This window comes from Poecilia formosa, unplaced genomic scaffold, assembly GCF_000485575.1.
Source record: "Poecilia formosa unplaced genomic scaffold, Poecilia_formosa-5.1.2 Scaffold99, whole genome shotgun sequence".
NCBI lineage: Eukaryota > Metazoa > Chordata > Actinopteri > Cyprinodontiformes > Poeciliidae > Poecilia > Poecilia formosa.
Genome location: NW_006800038.1, coordinates 537,730 through 554,954, shown reverse-complemented (window position 1 = coordinate 554,954; position 17,225 = coordinate 537,730). Strand labels below are relative to the sequence as shown.

General features: G+C 36.4%; 1 protein-coding gene across 1 annotated transcript in view; it reads left to right on the top strand.

The window, feature by feature from the left end:
• The window catches only part of prmt3 (protein arginine methyltransferase 3), a 52,711-nt gene that overhangs the window by 19,777 nt on the left and 15,709 nt on the right, over positions 1-17,225 (top strand). Inside the window, exons 11-13 of the mRNA XM_016674717.1 lie at positions 3,727-3,805; positions 11,274-11,461; positions 13,448-13,534. Coding sequence (XP_016530203.1) covers positions 3,727-3,805; positions 11,274-11,461; positions 13,448-13,534 — 354 coding nt within the window. The remainder of the gene's footprint in view (positions 1-3,726; positions 3,806-11,273; positions 11,462-13,447; positions 13,535-17,225) is intronic.

The following is a 17,225-nucleotide window of genomic DNA, read 5'->3' as shown; positions in this document are numbered from 1 at the left end:
CAGCCCATGACAGAGATGGTGAAGATTTTGGTGTTGGGGTTATAAATCAGAGCTGTTTGACTTGGTGTGCGCTCCTCCTTCCAGTAAAATGTTGTCTTTATTTGAATAATAAGGCTCTTATCTCACTGAGTTACTGTTCTGCTGCCCACCACATTCTCTCACTATCGCCATGTTTTGCTCTTCCCACTCTCCTCTTTGTCTTTAATCATATATCCTTTCACACACACACACACACACACACACACACACACACACTCGCGCTCCTCATTTAGTTTTTATCTCCTACCCTGGCCCTCACCTCTCCTTGTCCCTCTTTCCCTCCACTCTAGAGAAAGTAGAGCTATTGGATTCCCAAACGCAGCTCAAGCCATCCTTTTCTTTTCCATCAGACTGTTGAGTTGAGGCTAAATTTAATCAGCTGTCTCACTATAAAGCTGTAAACATCCAGCTTAGATTGATCTGCTCTCTCGTATTGAGGTTGTGGACTATTTCCTCAGCTCCACAACCAGCTAGATTTAATCAGATCCCTAAATTTCAACAGACTTTAATGACTTTCAATAACCATTCATGGCATTCTTGTAATAAAACAGGAACTTTGTTGTGCCAAGTATCACTTGATCAAGCTTTCTGCTTGTGTACTAGTTTGAATCCCTGAATTTAAACATATTGTTGTTCATTTCAAAGTCAAGTCAAGTTTGTGTTGTAAATTTCAGGAACAAGGCAGTTCAAAGTGCTTTTTCATAAACAAAATATCTTATTGCCTACAAAACCAGCAATAGACATTAGATTTTGTCACCAAAACCATCAATCAAATATGTTGATCAATGTTGCATTTATTGCGAATCAAAGGCAACTTTAAACATTTGGAGTTTTAGCCTTGATTTAAAGACTGTTATCCAGTTTTCTGAAAGTTTGTTCCAGTTTTGTGGTGTATACTATAGTTTTCAGGCGATAGAAGACCGACTTTGTAACCGTCTTTCTGTGACTCTGAAAGCTCAGAGTCACCCAGATTTTAAGCCTGATCTCTAATTTCTAGCAGTAACAGCTGAAGTTGAGTACTGACCCTAGATCATGCCTCTTTAGGTCCAAAGATGATAACTTCAGTTTTATTTCTGTTGGTTACTTCGCTTAAAGCCGCCATTTTGAAAAATGCTGCTAGCATTTAACACACAGTACAAAGTGGTTACTTTTTTTTTCTCTCTGTTGCTCTTGATGAAGGCGGACACTTTTTTCTCTGCTCCCTCCCTGCCCATGCCTGCCCTGCTTGCTCTGTTTTTGTCCTGTCTTTTTCCATATTTTTGGAGCCTTTCTTTGCACATCATCCAAATCTACAAATTATGGATCTGGTCAACCGATCTCTCAATGCAGTTGATCAAATTTTTGACTAGAAGTCTGGGCACAGGAGAGCCCTCTTGTCTTGCGGGGACACACCTGGCGGGATTCACCCTGGATTTATTCATGATAACAGGATTTCTGCTGTTTGGAGCTTGTGGATTCCTGGATTATCGACAAATTTGTGTGGGACTTGGCCAAACTAGCAAACACTGTTGGTGTGGACAGAGATGAGGACTCTTAAACTCACTAACGAGTTGGAATCGATCTTGGAGAAGTTGCTAGTTTCGGTTCAGTGGAACGACCAAACTAATTTGGATGATTGGGAACTAAGATGTATCGGAGAGACTTTAGGGAGATTGAAATTTATAATCTTCCCGACCTAAGACATTCTGTTTATGAATTGGCTTTCCCTGTGTGGCCTTGGAAGGGCTGCATATTTCTTATCTCCTTGAAGATATGTAAACATAACTGTCTTCCCACCTCACCCCCTCCTGTTTCCATGGAGCTGTGGAGCTGAGCGCTCCTATGGACATCATTTCTCGATAACAACACATCTATCGGACTCTGCCAGGGGTCAGTAACGTGGTTTCATGGCCCTTTGACGTCTCCGCCTTCACTCATGTCTTTGTTTTGCTCTTTGTTTTTTCTGAATGTTGCCATCTGCCCTAATGGTCCTTTTCTCTTTTTTGTTGTAGTTTGTTAGAAACGGTGGAGTACTCCCTATTTAACCCAGAAAATGATTATTTTAGTTTATTAGTAATATTAGAAATTGTGGAGTACACACTAATTAGGTCAACATTATACAGCCCAGAAATGGAGTCAGCTTGGTTTATATTACTTTTAACCCAGAAAATAATTTGGAATTGTGGAGTACTCACTTTAACCCAGAAAAGGATTTAGATCAGTCACTCTTTAGCTTATTTTATCAGAAACTCACTATTTAGATGTAGAGACCAGAAGTCCAGAGGAAACTTCTGGATCAACATTGTTGGACTATTTTTCAGACTCCTGTTCTCACAACCCAGAAATGGAATTAGACCAGAGGAAACTTGGCAACCCTGAACAGGAGCTCCTAGTTTACATACTTTAGATCAACAATAGATTCTCTCCTTTCTTTCATTTGTTATTTTGTTTGTATTTCCTTTTAAGTCATATAAAGCACTTTGAATTGCCTTGTTGCTGAAAATGTGCTATATAAATAAAATTACCTTACCTTTGTACGTTTTTTTTTATTTTACAAAAGTCCTGGCAGTTTTGAGTTTTTTCCCTGCCTGAGGATAATGATTGTTTTTAATGCCAGTTTTGTTTTATTGAGACTTCACAGCCCATTTTATTTATTATTTTATTTAGTTTGGACGTTTACAATGTCTTCCAGTTCCAGTGTTATGTGTTCTTTGGAAATTAAAGTTTATTTTTGAGACGGTGTACTTGCATTCATATTATATTGTTATTATAATAGTTGGACATGTTTTTAAGGTACAATATTGTCGTTTATCAAGATTAATTCTGGGACAATTTGTCATCACTCCATCTCATCCCAGATGGAGACATGTCCTCCCATAAGTTATAGCAAATATTTATTTTGGACTGAAAAAGAGCATATTTTAGGCTGAACCTCTGCAGGAAAGGCTGATCTGATTGGTTTATGCGTTTGCTGGGGGGCACCAGGTAGAAAAAGCCATTTGTCAGCACCATCCGCCACTCAGGCAGGAGCCTACGAGAGGTGGACAGAACTCAATTTCAGCATTAATGGAATAATACCACGGTTAATGTGCCGTCTACTGGAGCAGAACACAAGGTCAGCTCAGGATCACATTTTTAGAGATCTGATCACGTGGATGCAGCACCCAATTCACAGCTACTGCTAATTTAAGTGTCTGTGGTAATGCTGAATTTAAAACTAAATATTAAGTCGTTCATTAATCATCTGCCTTGAAGAACCAAAGCTAAGTCATGTTTTAAATAAAGTTAAAGATAAGCTTGTTAATTAATTATAATCTTGTTTATCTCATGATTAAGTGCCAGTCTGACTTTACAGCCAATAATAATGTGGAAACTAAAGATTTTTAATGACTTTCGGAGGATTTTTGATCAAAACAAACCCGCATTAGTAACAATCCTAGACGAAAGTACGATGGCTTCACCATTACTCTACATAACCTCAGATAGATTGGATTATCTGGGATTGTGCTTAGATTATTCATTTTGAACCAATAGAAATGTTACATTAATGATAGATTTGTACATCAGACCGTTTTAATAAAAACTGTAAAAGTTCCGATTGATTAATCCGATCTTGAAGTTTGAGTTGCGTTTTCCTTCTGTTCATTTTTGAAGCTCTAAAATTAAGTTTCATGTAGTAATCATGGATTTTGTTTTTTTTAACACCAGGGTTACTTCTTGCTCTTTGAATCCATGTTGGACTCTGTCCTGTACGCCAGAGACTGTTACTTGGCTGACGGTGGTTCAGGTAAGTGGTATAAATATTTAATGTTTGTGTTTTGTAAAATATAAATAAATATTTAATTTGTTTGACTGCAACTAATGTTACATTTTTCAGTTTCCATTTGCTATAGAAAAAAGACAAATATTTTGAGGTAATAAAATATTTGTCTTGTGGTTGGAACATTTCTAGATGTGTTCATGGTGAAAATGGTAAATAACCTGCACTTGTTTAACGCTTTATCAAGTCAGAGGACTCCAAAGCACGTTACACTGCATTTATAAATCATACAGTAATGGTGGTAAGCTACATCAATTTCAATTCAAAAATACTTGATTGATCCCAAAGGGAAATTAAATAATAATACATTATCCACCCCAGTTTATTGGTCTGTACACACACTTTTTGCCGTTTAAGAAATGACAAATGCTGGGCTAATTCCCTCGGTTGTTCGTAGAACGTGTCATTATTCATAACAATAAACTACAACGCCTAGATCAGCAATTATTGACCCAATGTAAGAGAGTTTTGCTTAGTCCTCTCTTGCACCTTGACTCAACTGACAGAAACCAAATTGTATATAGAATTACATCCAGAGAGAAAACATATTTTTACTAAAACATTTCCAATTTTCTCAGCTTTAATTTAAGTTGTATTTTATACAAATCTGACAAGAAATAAGGACTCCAGAACCATTTTTGACCAATTCTGGCTCATTCTGCGTTTTAACAGTTTAGTTTTGTGGACGTAATAATGGCGCCTGAAGGTGAGCAACACTAGCTGTAGCGGTTAATGGGCAATGTCCAAGCCAGTAATATATTTTGATGGCTAAGACTAGAGAAAGTGAACGAAATTAAATTATAAATATAATTTATATTCAGTCGTTTAGCTAGATCGCTGTAGGTTTTGCCGCAGTAGCAGCTAGTATTAAATCTGTCTACTGAATAAAAAATGGGTATTTTTAATGGTGAACATGAGGTGACATAAAGAAACTCAAAGATATTAGCTTGACACACTTTGAAATTCATTTTTTCCTTTGTCATCACGTCACTGGCACAAATTTAATGGTTTGTGCCAAATGTGACCATGCTGGGAAACGGTTCCACCTCACCGCCTTTACTGGCTCCTGGGGACATGAGAAGGTTCACACACACAACAACAACACACACACACACACACACAGGGGCAGCCAGAATGACGAGCACCTATAGAGACAAATGTGCATGAAAAGAAGATTGGATAGGTGAGACTTGACCTGAGTGGGACAAAAGTGTGCAGGTCAGAGGTCAGCGTATGGTTCTTCATGACTTACACGTTGATGGCCTCAGCTCACTGTCACTTCCTGGGTGTAATGCCCAAAGCTCCAAATGGTTAAAGGTAAGGTAGATATTAATATTAGAGGTGTGCCGATCGATCGGCTGCTGATAATAATCGACTGACTTCCATGAAAAAGTGTATGATCGGTGATCGCCGATCACCAAAACCGATCACCTGTATCTCACTTTGCAGCCTGTACGTGCAGCTCATCTCCTCTTCCCTTCACACTGCACAAGCGCGCAGCAACAAATCCTAAGCGATGCTGTGTGGAACGATAACGCTCTGAGAGCGAATGGGGAAGTTTGCGCGTTTTGGCGGAAAATTACCTCCGGGGTGAAGCACGTCAAAATGCATCGACACAATGAATATAATATGACGTTTAAAAACAAACATTTGACGGAGTTTGGCTACATCGAGGCTCACAGCAGGAAAAAACGACATCCAGAGCGATCAGACAGCAGGTAAAGCAGCGCACAGCTACCAATGGATGAGCACGACGGTCAGAAAGCTTTCATGACGATTTTACCCAGAATTTTATGGATTATCGTTTTCTCAGTGCAGAAACCAGACAGTTTCATATTTTTTCATCTAAGTTTAATTAATCGTCCTGAGGATGTACATCGGAACATGAAACTTAAAAAAAGGTTCTTTTTTATGTACGTTTACAAAAGAAAGTACATTAACTGGCAATTTTGCAAAAACAAATAAAAGTTAGTCTGATCAATAATCAGAGCAACTTTCTTTATAGTAGAATAGTAGTTTTTAGTGCAAATAACTTGTATGTGATTTTTCAGCAAGAAATACAAGCTAATTCATTTTATTGATGGATTGGTTCCACTGGCAGATTTTCTTACTTATGGAAAAAATGTGTTGTTAAAAGTAAAGTTTGCCAGTGGAAGTAGAACCTTTTCATCAATATTAAGGAATTGTTGACTTAAGACAAGCTCCTATATCTTACTGGAAATTTACTTGTAATCTAATTTTGTCTAATTTCAAGAGTACCAAAATATTTTCACTAGAAAGTAGGTAAAATATTTGGGTCAGACTTTGTGTTTTTTTGCAGTGTAACCAAATAAAAGAAAATCATGTCAAATACATGCAACTAAACAAAGAGAGTTTATTAAAGAAACACAAACTGGAGACATTTCAGATTCAAAATAAATCCAATAAATGATGGAAACTTTGTTAAATCACCAATATTTACCACATTATCTTCAAAATAATAAAATGTTTGTATGCAGGAAACACTGTTTGCTATGGGAGGAGATCCTCCATGTTGGATCAGTTCATCGTCTACAGGCCACATAAAGCTGAGTGCAAGAATTGCAAATCCATTAAGTCACTGTGCTGCGTTGGATTTCTCCAGTTTTATTCCAAAGCGTATTTTTAGATTTGATGCCTGTGCTGAGTTATTAGTCCAGCCCTGCAGCGTTGCTGCTATATGTGTGTTTAAGCTACATTAGAGCAGAGTTACAGCAGCTCCCCCATTTTCCCCACAACATTAACTTCCCCTTCATCCTGAAATGTGTCCCCACATGCCTGGCACAGTACAGTGTCCAGGGAAAAGAGATCTGTTTTGTACCACACCCCCCTCCTGCACTTTCTTTTTCCTCTTTTACAGGCGACCAGTGGGATGGGGGGTGGAAAGGGGGCAAAGACAGCTAAAGTACAGGCTGGGGGTGAAGGGAGCGGACCGCTTGACAAACGGGCTGTGAGCAGCGAATCGAGAAGGACGCAGATGTCAAAGCCATGAATCTATTGACGCTACCCTTCCTCGTTTTTCCGTATTTCTGCACATTACGCCCGGGTTTGGCGCTTTGTCGCTCTCGCTTTCTTACAGACGGGCCTGTCCCGATTCTGCCTACTCAGCACCTATACCTTCACCCGAGTCGCACAATTACTCACTCGGATCTGTAGTCAGAAAAACATGAACTGACAAAGCTTCTGTTTGCGTGTGTAAATAATTGAGTGCATCATCATTAACTGACCCTGAGTGGTGATACTCAGGGTCAGTTGTAAGTTGTCTGTCATCATCCTTTCACTCATCATGTTCACGCATAACCTGGGATGAAAAATAAAATATCCCACATGCGTCGCTTATATTATTAAACCTTCAAAATGTGTCAAAAAGTTGGGGATTCAAAAGGATTCGAACAAAGTACTTCAGAGCCACACGTAGAGATCCGGTGATTTGATATTAATATCCGTATCGGTCTCGATATTCTAGATCAGGCATCGTTACAATGTTCTCGACCCATAAGGGCGGATCTATTCAATCTAATTCTATGCTTTGTGCTCTGAGTGACATCATGCTTTATTATTTGACATCATATGTATAATTCCTAATTGCATTTCTGAACCATTTGAAAAGAGGATTGTTCCCGTTTATATTTTACATGTTTTTGTCAGTTTGAGTTTCTTTATCATTTATTCTACATTTTCTTTTATACTTCTAACTGCACTGCCTGAACAAATTAAAGTTGTTTTTACATGTTTAGCCAAGTTTCTGGCTATGTATGATTTCAGTATGATGTAGTGCAGCTTTCAAATTCTAAACCAAATTCTACAAATTTGTAATTCAGTTCATATTTGTCTATGTTTAATAAGAGAGAGATTTTAAGTCGATTCAGTGATTTTTTTTCTTATCGGATCGGTATTGGCTGATGCTAATCCTCAGTATTGGGAGTGAAACGAATTGGATTGGTGCATTTCTAGTCAGTGACATTCATGATTAAAGGTGCAATCAGCATGGGCTGAGAATATTTACAAAGTTTGAAGAAAACTGTTCAAGCTGTCAGATTTAAGGTGTCCATCGTCTCTCCAAATGATTCTTTGTTTTAATACAGTCTAATCAACTTTTAACAAAGTTAAAAAGTTTGAAAAGATGTTGCGATCTATGTGTTAACTGTAGTATCATTTAGTTTGCTCATAAAAAGATGTAGAATATTTCGCTATTTTGTATTTTTTTCAGTTGAAAATTAGCTAGAAAAAATATTTTTAGCTGAACCTTAGATTTATGAGAACAATTATGGAAATTTCAGAGTTGGAAAAATCAAAAATTTGCTAGAAAAATCAGTTGAAGGTTAATTTTGAGATTAATCTAAAAAATGCTCAAGAAAAAAACTCGGACATTTTTGAGTTTCTAAAGTCAGAAACATTCTACTTTAAAAAATTCTCTGAGTTTCAAAAGTCAAACAATGAATTCAAAATTATTATTTTTTTTTTAGAAAATGTCCTAAACCAAGTTTATTGTTTTTGTTCCAATGTTTTCATCATACAGTTTTTATTTGGTGCAGCCATAAAAAAATACTTCATTTATTTATTTCTTTATTTCTTTATTTTTGAGAATCCAAGAAAAACGTTTCTCTGTCCAAAAGCCCCTTATGTTTTCCGTTTTCCTGCATGTTTCACTATAATCATCATAGTACATAAAAATAACGATGTTGCTTCCTGTTCCAGTTCTTGTTGAAATCATTTGACTTTGTTTTGCTTTCTTCCTACATTTAAATTGGTTTAGTTTTGACTTATGAAGGTAGCCAGACCGTCGGTGTAGGCCGTAGGCCTCGGAGTTGGCTAATGTGGCTTCGCAGCAGGAATAAATTTGGCTTCAAGCATCTTGTGTCTAATCGCCAAGGATATTAGCCATTCAGGCCTTTTCACAACTGATCTGAGTATCTGATGTGAAACTCCAATGACCAAACATTAAAATTTACACTTAATGTTCATTTTAGGTCATAAATTATTCATTTGGTAATTTACACAATGAGACTACAAAGCAAAACAATAACAAAAAACACATAAAAGTAATATTATGGCATTGTCCAACCCAACTTATTTTATGTTTTTTTCTTATTTAGGAAACAAATATATAAAAATCTAAAACCGAAGTGATCAGAGAGAAGTTTCAAATCTCAAAAAACTCTTGCATCTGAAATAGTAAAACTCTTACATAATCTGCCACTAGTTTATTTGTTTATCTATTGTTTTCTTGCATTTCTGTTTTATTTCGGAATAATTCCGCTGATGTTTTGGGTAGCGGTGCAGCCATTAATCATACCTTTTGTATCTTTTTTCTTCTTTAGGAATAATTTAGTTTTGCTGCTGAATTAAATCTTAAAGCAAAGTAATGCTATTATTGATTTTGCAAAGGTTTATTATCACACTTACCCTGAAGCCTTAAGAGGACAATAAAGAAAAGAAAGTGGGTTGCATTTTTCTGTTTGATTTAAAAATACATCTTCTCTATTACCACAAGCATAAAATAAAGGCTAAAAAAAATCTAATATTTTAAACGGCTTTGTACTTTGTTGTCCTACAGAAATGACGGAAACACATTTCCAAAGTTTATTTTTATGTTAGGATGTGCAGATATTTTTCAACACAAACATAAAACGATACAAATTAATTCAACTGGGTGCAGTTTCTTTCTGTCTCTCTTTTGTTTGTTCTAGCAAAATGCAGAACTAATTCATTATTTTAAAGTCTACCTTTATTAATGTTGTCATTTTCTGTTCCTGTATAGGATGGATTTATTACCTGGCACTACTGCACTCAAAGTTTGATTGTTAAACATATTTTTTGGTTTGTCATTAACTGATTAAAGATTTGATATTTTTGCATTGAACAACTTAAAATTACTTTTTAATTTGTTGCTTTATATCCTGAAATATGATGTAAATCTTAGACATTTAGATCAAAAGTGTATCTATATGTAGAGAGAACAACTTTATAGGGTATCATAAATGTAAACACAATCTTTCTAGAAATGTGGCTCAAAGTTTTTTTATTTTTAAGTTTATGAATTAACATAAATGATAAAAATTGAGTGGTTGTAGTTTTTTTGTTGTGCTTGGCAACATATTCCTTAAGTTATGAATTTATCCAGTCAAATTAAAAGAGTGCATTAATCTGGGACAGTTTGTAACTTTTAGATATCGTCTATCAGCCAGGTGAATAATGTAAATATAACAACATATTTTTCTTTAATTTAAATAAAAACCATGTTTCTGTGTTACTTTAGTTCGGTGTATGCTGCAGTCTGAGGCAAACTGTGCGTCGTTGTTTCTGGGATGAGCTGTGCAACTTAAAGTATGAAGAATTAAAGTAGGACAAAACGGTCATCAGGCCAGATTTTGTTCACATGTGATGGATTCAGTCATTACGGCGCATTCATAAAATTGATGTAAATGTCCACACCCACTGCATGGCCGACCGTTCTGTGATTGAATTTGTAAAATGGTTTGTTAGTCATTATATTTGTTGATATTAAAAAAAAGCTCATCACTGAATTGACTTTTTCAGACTAAAACTTTCCTCCCATTCCTCTAGTTATGATTAATGATCTGTTGTTTAGCGTAAAATAAATATCTTAATGGATTAACTCATTGTTGTCTGGACTTTCTGACAAATTAAATCTTTAAATTATTTCATATAAATGTGTTTTTTTTTTGTTTTTTTTTTCCTGACTTGGATTACAACAGGGGTGTCCAAATTGTGGCTCGGGGACCATCTGCGGCCCTTGAAATGATTCATTGTGGCCAGAATTCAAGAATAGCACAGATACATTTCACCAGTTGATGTTGATATACTTAAAACAAAATCAAAGTGAAATTTTCACTCATTAAAGATAAAAAATAAATGATGTGAACAAATTAAAATAATCTTAAATTCAAAAACTTGAGCAACAACACAAACTGTTCACCTTTTAATAAACTCCATTTTCTTTCATTTGAATTTAACACTACATAGCACCAGAAAACATCCAGTAACTTTGGTGGAACACCCATTTAATAAACTAGGCTACATAAGAGGTTTTTATTTTTATTTTAAATAAAAGAGTTGGCAGACTAGAATACATCTAAAATGATTCCAATTTTAGATGTACAGTATTTACGGAAGAATAGGATCCCTATTGGTCCCTACCAATAGGGATCCCTATTGGTAGGGACCAATAGGGATCCCTATTGGTCTCTACCAATAGGGATCCTATCTGGAATAATAAACAAATAAATATAGTTGTTGAGTTTTGCAAACAGTTTTGACATCTCTGGGTTGAAGAATATGCTTTTAAACTTGAGATTTAATTGTATTTCTCTCAACTAATAGATTTTTTAGTGAAATAAAGGAATAAAGTTTTGACCTGTCTTTAAAAGTGTGTCATTTTTATTTCTTATTCCAGTGTATCCAGATCTTTGTAACATCAGCCTGGCAGCTGTGGGAGACGCTCAGAAGCACCAAGACCGCATTGCATTCTGGGAGGACGTATATGGCTTCAATATGGCATGCATGAAGGCGGCGGTGGTGCCTGAGGCGGTGGTGGAAGTGGTGCAGGCGGAGACGCTCATCTCTGAACCTGCTGTTGTTCAGGTAAACATCCTGAAAACCCAAAAATCAGAGCCTCTGCACAGAAGTAAGAAAAGATCGTGAGTCATTTCTCCCGCTGTCGTTGGACTGTCGCATTTGTTATTTTTGTATTTACCCAGAATGCCGTGCGCTGTAGTCCACTTCCTGCTCTGGTTGTCACATATATATTCGAAGTGCACTCTACAACCAAACCAGACTTTCTACGTAAATGAACAAGAGTTGGGCTAAAGTGTCTAAACAGCACCCTCAGTTAACTTAAATACTAATTATTTAAAAGGAAGTCACATTTATGTAAGTGCCTGGTGTGCTTTGCTGAGACAGAAACATTGAAGCTGTTAGATACGTAAAATGAGAACCAGAGTTAGCTCTTGGACCAGGAGAGAGGCTCATGGAGTTTCAGGAAGTGTTTGTGGTGATGGATCTGCCTAATCCTTGTTTAAGTTCCTTCATTACTCTCAGCAGGCTTCAAATACAAACTGATTGCAGGCTTTTCTCTGAGATAAAACCCAGTGAAACCGCGTTGCATGTAAGAACAAAGAATTCCCAGAAGAGCCCTTCTTACGGCGCCGGAGCCGTGTTCCTTTGCCAGTTAGCGCCTCTGATAAGTGTTGCGTCCTCCAGCCATCAAGGCGGGTGATGAATGAGGGGAGAACATTGATGTAATGGAATTTGAATCCTCTAATCGATAGCTTCTCCCCTCAAGTGACAAATAGTCACCCCCTCTGCCCAAATTACAAGGACTCTCATCTATTGCCTCCCGTTGATACGATCCAGTAGCATTCCATTAGAGCTGGCTGCAATTCCGGAAAATTGAGAGCAAGCGGTTTTGTGGAATTATAAATTCCCATTGAACAGATGAGGTTTTTTTTTTTAATTTTCTGTGAAAATAGATTGAACTGTTTAACTTCAGAATGTTAACTTGCTGTCATTTAAATGTAAGGATCTTCCGATACCGATATCTGAGGTTTAGTATTGATTAATACCGATCAGATAGAGAAAAAATGGTTTAATTGACTTAAAATGTTTTTCTTTTCTTTTAAGCAAACACAAATATATTTAATCACAAATATATTTGATAACTTAAATACACAAATGGCTTCACAAGTTTGGTCAAGCATGTGAAAAAAACAACTTTAATTTGTTCAGTCAATTAGAAGTAACGCACCCAAAGTAAAAATAAATGACAAAGAAACTGAAATTTACAAAAACAATTGGTCAACAATGTGAAAGTAATCTGCCACACGCCTGTGAAAAAGTGCAGTTAGGAATTTTACATACAATGTAAAATGCATAATAAAGCTCAGTGCAGAAAGCATAGAATTAGATCGAATAGATCTGGACATATTGTCACCGATACCCAACCTAGAATTGGTTTCAGTATCGATACCGATTCAGATGTTATCGGATTGGTGCATTTGTATTGTCAGTTCAAGTCTCTGAACTTTCCTGAAAATGCTCAAAATAGGCTCTATAAATAGGTTCTCATCCAGCACCTTTTCTCATTTATGTTTAAATTAAAATATACACTCATAATTACTGTGTCTTCCTCCAATCTGGAACTCTGATTTGGAAAAAATTGGCTTCCACAAAACACATTCAATAAAATCAGGAACAAAATGTTTTCAAAGCTTCAAACTGGAACCTTCTTTTACTAATTATGATTTCAGGATATTACAGAGAAACGATGGATCGGTGTACATTACTTGTGACAATATTAACCTTGTTTGCACACAACTGTAGTGTCAATCTTTTTATGGTAAGAAAAACCAACATATAAATCAGAATCAACTTATTATGGCCACTTTTGGCACCTAGTCTTGCATGAAGCAGCAGTTTTTATAAAGACGCAGGTTTCCTCTGACTGCCCTGCTTCTACATTGAGTTTCCTTTGATAGTGTTTTTATAAATCAATTTTATTGTTTTGCTTTGTCTTGTGTTGTTTAATCTGCTGCTGTTTACCGTTTTGTTTAATTTGTTTTGTTTCAACAGACATTGGACTGTAACACAGTGTGCCTGTCAGAACTGGAGTTCACTAAAGATTTCCTGCTAAAGATAACAAAAACCACAGACTGCACGGTAAGAATTACCAATAGATACTGGCCTTATTATCACCACTTTTGATCACCAAGGCAACTTGGGAAGAAAGCAACTATTTAACTTGCTTTTTACATAATTATATGCTGCAGAAATGTTATGTGAGCAAATACCTTGGACAAGCCATCATTCAGACCCTGATGACTGAATGTTTGGTTTGGAGATGCTGTCAGCTGGAATCAGAGATATTAGCAAATGTGACTTTAAAAAGGTCTTACAAATTATGCCCATAGTTTATAGGGCAAAGCTTATAAACATGTATTAACTGGAAGCATAAGGGTATTATTTTAAACTGGAGTTTAAGCAATTGCAATGATACATGATTTTTTTCAAATCTACTTTAATTGTCTGTGAAGATGGCATTAATATCAGGCAAAAATCAGATCAATAAAGCACTTGTATACTTTTAAGATGTTAATTTCATATTATTCGATGAGTGCATACAACAGTGATTCACTGCAGCAGTATGCACTGCAAAAACACAAAATCATACCAAGCATTTTTGGTCTGGTTTCTAGAACAAATATATTACAAGATATGAAATAATAACTAATTCATGAGTAACTTTTAGGACGAAATAGGAGCTTGTTTTAAGTCAATAATTACTTAATATTGATAAAAAGTACTATTTCCACTGACAGATTATTTCACATATAATATTGGAAAAATGCCTTTTGAAAGTGAAATAATCTGCCATTGGCACTAGTACTTTTTTAATAAATATTAAGGAATTATTGACATAAAACAAGCTCACATATCTTGCTGAAAAGTTACGTATAAGTTAGTTTTGTGTAGTTGCATCAGAAACTGGATAAAAATACTTGGTAAGATTTTGCAGTGTGTTGCACAAAATTCCTATTATAGTATATTGAGCAATGGCAAAAGGGTTATGAATACTTTTGTTATTCTCCTCATATTTTTTATTGATAATGTAATGAAACTAAAATAACAGTATGTCTTAGAAGAAGTTTGAGTGAAAGTTGGTGTTGGGATGTATCGTCCAGTAAAAGCAGGACTTTACTGGAAAACAAGTTTCTATGTGTATTTTGTTGGCAGCAGCGTCGTCCCACTGTGTCTCAGCCACATTTCTCTCCACAATGCAAGCAGCAACTACAGAGTAGCTCCAGTTTTGTAGACCCTGACGCTGTGTGAAGTGATCAGTCTGCAACAGACCTCATTGTGTCCAAGTGGCTTTGTGTTGTAGTGTGTGTGTTTTTTTTTTGTGCTGCACTGTCGGGTGTATTGGTTTAATGGACAATCAATACATAGTTATTATCTGTCCTGTGCTTTCTGGGTGAAGCTGCTGGATATAATGGGATTCGTAAACATCCTCTCATTTTTCCTGTCTTCTCTGCTCTGTAATTGAAAGCATCCCAGTTCTATTTCTAGACTTTAAGTCCAGACGTGTTTGGAGTCCAGTGCAGCAAAACGGATGATTCGATCGCATGGCGAGGCGTGTTGAGTTCACTTCCTTTTCTTCCTTTTCTGTTCTAATTAATCACACAAAAAAATCTGTAGATTTTTCACTTTAATTTCCTCCTCTTCCTCACATTTCCACCTTTACAGTACTGATCTGTTGTCAGAACAGACGTAGCGTCTTACCGGTAGTTAGGGGTATAATGTGTGAAGGGTAAACTGGTCCTGGACCAGTGCTCTGGGATTGGTAAGAGGGTAGCTGCTGCCTCTCCTGTCCTGTGATTGAACGGCTGCTTTTGTTCTCCCGCCGACAGTCCATTCATCAGCTCAGCCTGCCTAACCTTGCATTAAATGAACAGCACTACCCCTGCGTCTGCGCCGATCCAGCATAAGACAAATCCTTCTGCTCTTGCTTTCTGTTTTTTCATTTATTTATTTTTTTTAAATATTCCTCCCTTGTGGCATGTTTACACCGCCTGCTTTCACAGAACTTGGATTAGAGCAGACATATACGCTGGAAGTTTCATTTTCAGTCTCATTTTTGGCTCGTTGGTGTTCCTACTGTCATGATCGCTTACCTGAACTGCAGAAAAGGTAGCGAAATTTGCCCAATGATGTATGCTGATGGTGTGGCAGGAGAGAATAAGTTTCTGTGTATAATTAATTTGAAGAGCGCTGTCTCGCTGCTGCTGACGTGGTTACTGTAGCTGTGCTGAGAAGGGGGAAAGAAATCTGTGCAATCCATCTCTAACCTGCTTTCCATCAAATTTAAATTGTGTGTCTGGAGCCGTGGCCTTCTGGAGTGTCGGGTCAGGCTCTCGTCAACTTCAAGGACAAACTTTAGTGCATTAATAAAGGGATTGTTAATGGAAAAATCCACTCCCTAATGTACCTCACCAAGTCAGAACATTGCATTAAAGTAAAGATAAACTGAAAAGCTGCTTCATGACTTTTTGTTGCTCTTTTTACACAATATATAACATTCTAGTGTAAACTACGCCTTAAAAGCCTGCAGTTATTAAAAATACATTGCAGACCATTTTCTCTTGTTCATTTGATTTAGACTCTGATAAAAAAATATGTATTTTATTATTTTTTTCTTTATTTATTTAAAAGCTCGGTTTTATACTTCCACTTAAGTGTCTGAAAACAGCCCAAGTGCTTAAAAACCATCCAGCCGCTCAGTTAAGGTTTCTTGAAAATTAGCTGTTTCAGAAACTACTGAAATGTAGCGTCACAAAATAGCAGGAAGTGCCTCTCACCTAGCAACGCCAGCAAAACCCAGTCCGTTACCTAGCAACGCCAGCAAACCTAGGCTGTTACCTAGCAACCCAAACAGAACTCCAGGGCATTTGGTCAGCTACTTTTATCGCTGTATGCGCTCTGCAATTGCTGCATTGCAAAAATACTAAAACCTACCCAGTATTTTTGGTTTAGTTTTATGGGTTACTATTATTTTTCTTTTTTGCCCAAGATTGCAAATATGGGAGCCAAAACATGTTCAAAAACTCAGCAAATTTTGCCCAAAACTGCATTTGCTTCAAATTCACAATTTTTTTTTTTTTACGTTATTTTACAGTTTGTTCGTTTTTTGGTTTCAGACATTTTGAAAACAGATTGAGCATTAGCAATTAAAAGCCAATTAATTACATGGTTAGATTTTAAGTTATAAGCTGTTATGGTAAAATAATAAACTATTTCCAGTAAAATAAATCTTATCTGAACTTTAATTTGTTCAACATTAAAGGGGCAATATCATTATTATTTTTCAGGCACTAGTACTATTTTATATCACAGTCAAGTAACTGTGTTACCTTTAGTAGTTCTAAAAATGCTAAATATGTCAAATACAAAATTTAACTTTGTAATTTGCCACTTTGAAATTGGGCCTCTGTCTCTTCAAAAACTCATTCTCTTTCTAAATCCGCATTTTCAGAAAGTCATCACAACATGGCTCCTCTATTGACTCCCTAACAACATTTTAACAGCATTGAACTGAGAAGTAGCTTGTATAGTGAGCTCAGCAGATTCGCAGTTCAACCAGGTGTTTGCTAATTGTTGCTGGCTAGTCTGAAGGAGCTCAGTGGAGGAGTGGCGGGGGAGGGCTGCTCTGTGAGGAGTTTTACATAGCTGAATGGTTGCCATGGAGATTAAAGGATTTATCAAACATTCCTGAAATAATCACAGCAACATTCCAGGTATGTTTTCAACGAGGTAATAACTTTAGAACTTGATGTGAAGCTCAAAAAAGTCAATT